Genomic DNA, 10,549 nt, shown 5'->3' with positions numbered 1-10,549 from the left:
AGGTTTTCCCAAGATATTCGTTTTAGCGTATCTTTAAGATTGCCTTACCAATAAGTCATCATTGTCACTCTGCAATGCTAAACCGGCGTGTGTTTTTAAGCTTCCTTAGATAAGTAGTATGTCATTGACCTACATTGTATCTTTGCTAGTTTTTTTTTAAAGCCTCAAACAGCAATATTCCAGCTATATTGTGGCGGTCTGTAAAGTGTCGGGTCTGGATAAGAATCAAGTGACTGACAGCATGAACATTGATCTACGCATGACATGGGATACGATGACATGCTAGATAGTTGAGTTAATTTGATTTTTGTCGGACTGGTTGATGGGTTATTTTGAGTAGCTTTACACAGATGCTATGCATTCGGATACTCAGGACAGAACCGGATAGCCATTTTTATCAGGTCACCCGAAAGGACTTTTGACTCCCAATCCCAATTCTATGCTACCAGACTGAGTTCAAACAGCTTCGAATACCTGCGACTATTCTTCCCAAATCCCAAAAGGAGGAGGATTGTTGAGTCAGTTCCTTTACAGCCAGCATAGGAGCATTGTCCTCACTAGGGAACAAAGCCAGTATTGGCATTGGTTAGGCCCACGTCCCGTCAGTAAACATAGAAGCAACTGGCGATCCATAAATCCTCGTATAGATCTCCAGTCGTTTTCTTAGCTTCCAGTGGATATCATTTTCTATAAGATGAAAGGTTTCAAATTTCACGGGACAGATGCAGGGTCATGTAACTACAATACACAATTCCTGAATGTTCCCCTTTGTCATGAGTGTGATTATCAGTACGCATATCATTTAGCAATGCCATTCCTCAAGCACGATATAATCTACCGAAATACTTGAAATCCAACTGACTCGATCGTCGAATGGAAACACAGTCGATCCATTTAAGTGCCAATCCCAAGGGCAATATCCAAATGATGCTGGAAAATCACGTGGAAAAAATGTTCCATCGCCTAAGACATTTATTTTACGAGCAGCTGCAACGAAAAAGGATTTATCAAAATGTCACGATTGCCGTGGGATGAAATCAACATGGACATGAAATGAATTGGACGAGAATACGTCTGCCTTGATGTGCGACTTTACTCAACAAGGACGTAAACATGATGTAAAAAAGGGAAAACACAATATAATACAAAACGAATACACTAACTTACGTTGAAGTTTGGGTTAAAGAAATATCAAGAGTTGACGTATACCAGAAACCCAGGAAGCATCCGTTTTTCAGACGACTAACTTGGTACAATAAACATGGTGAACATTTTTAATGTTTTGTTTTACCGATGTTTTATTGCGTGTTTTATCATAGCCAGTGAAATATTGTGTGAAATGGGACACTAATATACCTTTTTGTACCTTCATTCGATGCAACAGTTACCTGTTACGCACAGTAAGTACTAACATCAAGTAGGTCTCTCGACAGGTTCATGATGGCGTTTGATAGTTGCTCATGCTAACGATAAGAAATAGAACCACTGGGAAACATATGAGTATGTTTACCGTCGAAAGGATTAGATTGCCATACATTGGAAGATGTTTAAGAAATTTTGAAAATATACTGAGTCAAATTAAAAACTTCACATTTTTAAAAGAAAATCCCATATATGATATACAACGGACAAATGTATCAGAGAAGGTAATTTTTAATCATTAATGTCCAAAGAAGGATTTTAATTAACGGTGGTAACCATAATTTGTTCCAAGCACCTACGGTATTCGGTAATAACATCAACAGTTTAAATCATAAGTCCCAAGCACGAGAATCTGATGGCACACAAGTTCAGTAGCGTGTATGGCCACCATGTGCGTTGACAACTGCCACACAACGCCTCCGCATGGACCTTGTGATGCTTGTGAACACATGATTAGGAAGACGACGCCATTTTAGCTGCAAAATGGTGCCAAGATCTTGCAAATTCAAACTGAGTCCATGTGCTGCCATAAAAGGCAGAAGTTCTGGTGCCAGTACCTGGTCACGGTAAGCAGCAGCGTTGAGGTTGCCACAGATGACAAGAAGCCTGGAACGTGCATTGCCACAGAAAGCACCCCACACCATGACACTTCCGAATCGAGATCTGTCAACTTCCTGTACACAACACTGGGCGTAACGTTCATGACGGCGCCTCCACACCCTCGCCCTACCATCAGCAAATCCATGGTCCATCGTAAGTGTCGCTGTGCCCACAATTGACGTTGACGTCTGTGTAATTGAGGCCCGCAGTATGGCCGTCGTGCTTGAAGGTGAGCAGTTCTCAGACGGTTTCGAACAGTTTGCGCTCTCAGTCTACCCCTAAACAGTTCATTTCTGGTTGATGTAACCGTCAAAAATCGGTAACGGAGGTGACGTAAGACAATCTGACGATCCTCTGCATGTGACGTCACACGTGGTCGACCTGGCTGAGGGCGATCAGCGGTGGTACCCGTTTGCTGTAGACGCGTCTGTAAATCATAAACAGTCCGTCGACTACAACCCATCGTCCTTGCGACTTCAGCTACGGACGTTTCCGTCTGCAACATGCCGATGGCACGTTCGCGTTGCACATTTGAAAGGCGTGGCATGACAAATGGCCGTAGAGACTTTAGTTTTCTTGTGTTTTTGCTTTTTTTGTTAATGACTGCTGACAAGTATGGCTGAAAGCACGTGCGGTATTATGGCCACGTGACCAGTTTCACGTGAAAACCACTTTTGCCACTTTAGTGCTGTGCACATGATTTTGATCGATTCACCTGCGCAACGGGTGTTATCTGAAGACAATACGTGGCCATTACTGTTTAAATACACAATAAGGGCCCACAATGATAACTGGTCAAAACGTTAAAATTTTAGGATTGTGAAGTTTTTAATTTGGTTCAGTATGTTGCATATGTTGCGTCGTGATAACTTCTATTAACCGACCTGACTGATGTTCAATGACAATCTGGGAAGATCAAATGCCACGTGACCTGGCGTTTACTTTGTGTGCTGGCGAATTTGTGCCTCATTCCGAGATTGTGAGTTGGAATCCAGGACTAGACTCAAAACAAAAATATGTACTACAATTTCTATTGCACTTAGGTGTACTCTCAAATATAACAATTGTTACAGCTGACTACGCTCTAAAAGGCAATGTGCATTCGTATTATAATAAGTCAAACACATTCTTCTGAACAGGTTCTTGAAACACTGAAAGCAGTCTCATATGCAACATTTCTTTAACCAAGTCGTTCCTGTCAGAATTTTGATCAGGCCATTAGTATCCCCGTGCCCTGACTTTCTAGAGACGGTTTTTATTTTTGATTCAGCAATTAGTCATGTCTGGGAGCGAGGTAATGACTCCGGCAATGTGCAGCTGCTCCCATCTCCCCCAGCCAGATTGTCTTTGTATCCAAATCCCTACCATGTTGCTGGAGAAAGCGTGGCTTTCTTTCAAAGCCTGGATCTCTTGTCATTGAACATTCACGTCACTAAAACACATATTAAACGGACAGAAGATGTAGTTGTGACCCAGTAACCGCTCCGCCACGACTTGAATTCGTAATGTGAAAAACACTCATTTAAAAAATGACTTTTCTCCTTGTTCCTTCAGTGGGAGCAACCAGTTCTTTTTTAGAAGTGTGGGGTCAGTTAGTTTTTTCGCAATATCACGGCGTTTTAGCTTAATGACTTAGGACAGTCCAAAATGATGCATGTCTTGTATTATGACATATTTCATGGACCTCACGAGCATGTGTATGGTATTGACAAATCAAGAATTATAATCTGGGATTCCAACCTTCTATACCGTTTTGTTACGCTTACTGTCCAGGAAGTATGCATGTTCCTGGGTGGTTTGTGTACGAAAGATGAACTGACCAAAGTTATCTTTTGCCATTTTTGTGTGAATAACATAGCGTATATAATGTGCTAATACGTTTGTATGCTCTTGATACTTCTCGTTGAACGCATACCCTTGAAGGTTATACGGTTATATATTACCACACTTTACCCATACCCCGTTACAGTGGAAGGCGAAATGAAATGGAGAACACTTTACTTTTGTCAAAATAGCACTTAGTACAACTTCCTTGTTTTCACCTTGTGAATATGGTGACAGTCGAACCTTGTTTGTCTCGAAATCAGATGTGCCTAATTGTGTCGAACTCCCCGTGCATCCTTGGCAAATTCACTGTATTTATCAAAATCTTGACAAGGACGTGTCGAATTCCCTTTGCTCCGTGTCATCATTTCAGTGTTGAACTCAAACAACTTCACTGTTCACTTGTGTATGGCTAGATTAAATCCAGTACGTTTTACAAAGAGTGGAACTGTAGAATTCCCTGACGATGCGTGTATACAATATTTATTTTATCATTTTCCCGAACCAAAAATAGAAAAAAAATTATCAATTCGGTTGATTTCGCCTTATCAGAGTTTGTGCTGTGTAGTAATGCACAATTCTTTCCTGAACAATGTCATCGAAGCACTATTTAGGCTTACAAAGTGTTTTACAAAATAAATGTGGCGAAAGTGTAGAACATGACATAACTCCTGCAGATTCAGGACGAATCATTGAACAAACATTGTATGTATTGAAGTCGTTAAAAAACATTCATGTCTTGTAGTAATGAATAAAAAACTTAACGTCTTGAAGCAGTTAAACAAACTTTGTATGTCTTGAAGCAGTAAAAGAAAACATTGTATGTCTTGAAGCAGTGAAAGAAAACTTAGTATGCCTTGAAGCAGTGAAAGAAAACATTATTCACCTGACACAAAAATCCAGCTTCCCCAATAAAAGTAATGGTGTGTCTTTAATGAGACCCAGACCCTGCGAGATGAACCTACCTTGCTTTCAATGATTCGTCGGTTCACGGAATATGGTGTCAACATATTCATCAGCTTGTTGAATAATTTGCGTAAGCGAAAAGGTAAAATAATCATGTATGAATGCCGCCAATTACATCCAGACAAATGAAACGAATTTGAACGCGAACTCGAAATCTATAATTTTCTTTTTATTTCCATTATATTACTTAATGATATTTTACAGTCAATATTTACATCGGTGGTGGATTTCTAATGTCGGACATGCTAAGTACATTTTAAAAGTAGTTCTAGTGACGTTCACGCACTATGAAAACAGCGAACAGACACACTCATGGAAATTCAAATCATACAAAATATACAGAATATTAGCTTTTTTCTAATGCCAAACCACTTGGCGGAAAAAAACACTACTTCATTCTCATAGTCATTGAACTATATCCAATATGCCATTTTATTTACTGGGGTGACAAGGATTTATAAGAAATGCTTCACTGAATCATAGTCGTAAATCTTCAGTCATAAACTCTACATCAACTACCCACCCATAGCAAATGATGATATGAAAACGGAAACCACAGTCTTTACAAATTCAGTATCCTTGTAGCATTTCCATAGTCGATGGGCAATCACAAAAATTAATAAAACATCTTGAGAACCACATCCGGAGATACTGACGTTTACATAACCCATCGGTGCTTTTTCTAACATTATTTCATCGAATATTTTATCAGCAAAAGGCAAAAGGAATTAAATGAAATGTTTGGTTAATACAAATAAATACAAGACATACTTGCCAAAAAAAGGAGCATTAATATTGAGCACCTGCAATATATTACTTTTGCCAATAACAAAACGACGCCACTCACTAAAACAAAATATTTATAAAACAAGCGACAAAATGAAATGTAAACATAAAAGAAGAATACCATATGATAATAAATATTATCCCAAAAAATTGTGCGTTACGGGTGATAACTAATATTTACTCAATAAATAAATAAATAAATAAATAAATAAATAAAAAAAATATATTAAGACTGACATGCGGGAATTATATATCTAAAAAACGACTAAGCGAAACATTGATAAAAATTCATCTAAAACAGTGAAGAGAGAACCACACAATGTATAGAAATGCAGAGAAGCATATATCTTCCCTTCCTCGTACCGACTTCATATAGACGAAACATAATATGTAGGTGAGGAAAAATGGCTTAATATACATTTGAGCAGGTAAACGAGGGAGAAACGTGAATGCTAACACCACAGTCTATGTACATATCAACAATAACAAACACGCGTAACAATACATGCAACAACCTCCCTGATTTTGTACATTTCATTTCAGTGTGATCAATATCAAACAGAATACGTCAAGTTGCCATCCGTTTTGAACATTTTGTAATGTAACATTGTATGACAACGCGAACATGAATTCAAAGTTTTCAAAGAAGTGCTTAATAAAAAAAGTCTGACATTAAATGGTCAATGAATATATGGGGCAACGTTACTTGCTATGGTAGCACACATAAACTGGAAAGCCTTTGCAGTACTTGGTAGAAATGCCTAACAAAACTGGAGAAGGGAGGTCTGAGCTATGCTGTGGTATGTTAATGTTTGACAGAGAACATGTGTGAGATATAAAAAGAATGTTTCATTAAAGTCCGTACGAGATCCACATGTCATAATCATTCGGAATACAGTACATGAACATGAATGGTAGGTACCGTGTGTGTCTATCGCACACGAAAACACCTTTTCGACATGTTCGATGTTAATCGAAATAATTTCTTAATTTCATTTTGAAATAGATGGGGATATCAAACAATTGATGCTATTTTACACGTGAAATAGAATATGACAAATGTATCACCTTTCAATTTCATTGTGAACATATACGATATACGAGGTCGTGCTGTGGCAAGAGGAGTCATCTCACACTATATAAGTTCTTAAAGAGTAACGATGATACTTCTCAATGTGTTTTGTACATGAAGGCACAAGTTTGGATCATCCTCTGGTCTCATTCATTGTCAATATCAGCCCTTTTGATATCACTCATCCTGAGCAATGCACACTTTAGCAGTTGTCAATATCACAAGTTGACATCTTGACATCTGGTCAATTTCGTCTCTCTAGTCCATATTCTTCCTGTATAGAACACTCTCGGCATTACGTCATCAGTGATCGATATGTAAGAAATCGCATTATATCCATATGCCTAGGGACTGTTTTGTTCGTCTTCACAGCTTCAAGGAGATATCAACATAAGAAATGTCGCTGCACACGTAGCAGATTTACTGAGCACAGACACTCACACTGATCAACTGATCTTGCTCATGACAAATGTACCACACTTATTCGCTTAACATTAAAATATATTTCACAAAAATGGGAAGACATTAATCATAGGTACTGAAATTTAATGATAATGACTAGTTCTAAAAACCACTAAAGATCCATTTGAATAAGTCACCATGTGCATTATCAATCCCGTGGACAAGCAACGATCCCTGCAAAATACATTATTTGAAATACACCCGGGTTTCTAATGCATTAGATATGATACATTAGTTGTGGGAATGGAATGAACTATTTCCACTATATTGTCTTTATCGATCACAATACTCACATGGGTTCATTAACCTGTACATTTGCTAATGTGTGTCTTGTCAAATGAACCTTTGTGAATCGCTTGTGCACAAACTCTCATTATCACTGAATGCAGATCGAGAATTTGTTTGACAAGTTTTGGTAATGCTACTTCTATTATATTATACATCCCAAACACAAAGTAAAGGTTGTGTACTGAATCAAACCAAGTGGACATCAACGGTCAATATTGCTTTCCATTGTTGGGTGGCAGTAAAATACTTCATCAAACATAAAACGAAATCGTAAAACGGCTTTACAAATATCACAATATCATCGTCTCATTTATCAAGTAAGCAATGTGGTGTCATGATTTCATGAACCAAATATCTGTTTTGATACATTGAAAGCTATACAATAATTATAATATAATATAGTTATATCTACACCATGGCGTGGAAGAAATTAATGCTATCGAAAGATAATTTAAAAACATTGCTGCTCTTTGTTCTGGCGATAACGTTTCGAATTCTTATTGATAATAAAACAGGAATACAAATATGTAACAAGCAGCACGTTCCAAAATGTTTATCCGTGTTGAATAATGTTGGTTGATGTAATTATTGCAACCTTCATCTGATATTTTACTGTGTAAATACCAATTACCATGATATGTTACTGTGTAAATACCAATTATCATGATATTTTACTGTGTAAATACCAATAAACATGATATTTTACTGCGTAAATACCAATTGTCATGATTTTTACAGTGTAAATACCAATTATCATGATTTTTACACTGTAAATACCAAGTATCGTGATATTTTACTGTATAAATGCCAATTATCATGACATTTACTGCGTAAATACAAATTACCATGATTTTTACAGTGTAAATACCAATTATCATGATATTTTACTGCGTAAATACCAATCATCATGATTTTTACAGTGTAAATACAAATTATCATATTTTACTGTGTAAATGCCAACTATCATGACATTTGACAGTGTAAATACCAATTATCATGATATTTGACAGTGAATATACCATTTATCATATTTTACTGTGTAAATACCAATTTTCATATTTTACTGTGTAAATACCAATTATCGTGATATTTGATAGTGTATAGACTAATTATGCTGACATTTTACTGTGTAAATACCAATGATCATGATATTTTACTGTGTAAATACAAATTATCATATTTTACTGTGTAAATGCCAATTATCATGACATTTGACAGTGTAAATACCAATTATCATGATATTTGACAGTGTATATACCAATTATCATATTTTACTGTGTAAATACCAATTTTCATATTTTACTGTGTAAATATCAATTATCGTGATATTTGATAGTGTATAGACCAATTATGCTGACATTTTACTGTGTAAATACCAATGATCATATTTTACAGTGTAAATACCAATGATCATGATATTTTACAGTGAAAAGACCAATTATCCTATTTTACTGTGTAAATACCAATAATCATATTTTACTGTGTGAATAACAATTACCACGATATTTTGTGCCTATGGGAATGCAAAGTCAAACGAATCTGAACAGAACGTGATAGTTTGTATATTGATAATTCTGATGGTTTGTAGGTAATGGTAAGGAATCGGTAGCACAACAATTGGATGAAAACCAAACCCACCATGGCACGTAAAACTATCGGGAACCTATGTACTCGAGTAAATATTATAGGTTGCCCTCCATGATGTTTCGTATAAATGCCTGATGCTGTGGGAGGGAACGGTTTGGGTATTTTCGGGTCATAATGAAATTAATGATGTCTTGTTCTTTGTTTGTGATTGTCACACGAATTTGCATGATCTCGCCTCGTTATTGAAATTAGCACCTGTTCCTACAAACCATCGGACCAGCCACACCCTGTACAGGCAATGTCCTTGACGCATAATCTGAAAACAATTCCACTGGCTGACACATACGATGCCCATTCATTCTTGTCAGTCACACTTCAGGCCAGCCATAAGCCTGTGTTTCTTGACACCTGTCCAGTCAATTGCTTCATATTTCTCTATCTACACGATCACTAAACTATAGTAATGGCATTGTTTGAATCATTCATATCCCTCGAATTTGGTTTATTTATCTTTTTATAAATGTGGCCATCATTTTCAGACCGTTGCAGGTGGTCTGGAGTCTTTCCTTTGCCGAAGGTGTTCATTGGTATAGGGTGGCCGTGGGGCATGGCATTGCGGTGCATAGGTGATGTCGACTGTGTGGGTATGGCTGTGTAGGTGTAGCCCGATCCTGGGGGCTGTGGTGGCTTTGTTGCTATTGCTGGTTTCTGGTTATTTTGTGGGCTTGGTTGTGGATGAGCATTTTTGGCAGGAGATTGATGATTAGAAGGATTTGACATGAGACTTACAGTCTCAGGACCTGTGGCATTTCGCACAGTCTTTTCTAATTTTCGGGCCAGCTTAACATCCTCCTGTTCCTCCTCTTCCTCCTCTTGCTTCCTTTTTAACTTTTTTATTCGCTCTCTCTGATAAAACACTCCAGCGAATATCAGAATGTTAAGAAACAAAAGTGAACACCCAACCGCAACGGTTATGCTCAAAGGGACGGAGCTATGAGAAGGATCTGGCTGCCCAGCTGAGGCAGGAACAGCAGTAACGCCATCAGGAGTGCTGTGAAGCACTGTGACAGATTCAGTGGAACCATGTCGTACTCTTGTGTGAATGTTATCTGGATCCTCATCTGTGTATCCATTGTAATAACTAGTAGTAGACCATGTGCCATCGTTGGGCGGTCCCCATGTTGGCGAGATTGGCGGCATTGGTGGTGGAGAGGGGAACACCTTATTAAATGGTGGGACCAATCGCGGAAATTCGTCAAAAGTAGACATGTTGTTGGAGTCCTTCAGAAGGTGTTGAGTTGGATCTGTGCCGGTCTTTGTTGGTTTGTTGATCTTCGGTATTAGATCAAGCCACAGAGCTAACTTCTGAGCTCGATAATGATGCCGAACTGTGGGGCGACGCGCTGGAACAAATGGCATACAGTCAAGGGGAATACAATGCAAGCATGGTTCTAGAATCACGCATGTTAGGGAACTAGATTTTCAACTACCTTCTACATCACTCCAACCAACACTATTCAGTCAAAACCACTGCTAATCAGG

General features: G+C 37.9%; 1 protein-coding gene across 3 annotated transcripts in view; it reads right to left on the bottom strand.

Moving 5' to 3' along the window:
* Positions 1 to 5,016: 5,016 nt before the first annotated feature.
* The window catches only part of LOC139447153 (neuroligin-4, X-linked-like), a 140,371-nt gene continuing 134,838 nt past the window's right edge, over positions 5,017 to 10,549 (bottom strand). For all 3 annotated transcript variants that reach the window (XM_071228340.1, XM_071228342.1, XM_071228341.1), the window contains exon 6: positions 5,017 to 10,410. In XM_071228340.1, the coding sequence (XP_071084441.1) occupies positions 9,458 to 10,410 (953 nt within the window). In that variant the 3' untranslated portion in view covers positions 5,017 to 9,457. The remainder of the gene's footprint in view (positions 10,411 to 10,549) is intronic.

Source organism: Haliotis cracherodii, unplaced genomic scaffold, assembly GCF_022045235.1.
Source record: "Haliotis cracherodii isolate W230 unplaced genomic scaffold, xgHalCrac1.p SCAF_7, whole genome shotgun sequence".
NCBI lineage: Eukaryota > Metazoa > Mollusca > Gastropoda > Lepetellida > Haliotidae > Haliotis > Haliotis cracherodii.
This window is presented reverse-complemented; position numbering and strand designations above follow the sequence as displayed.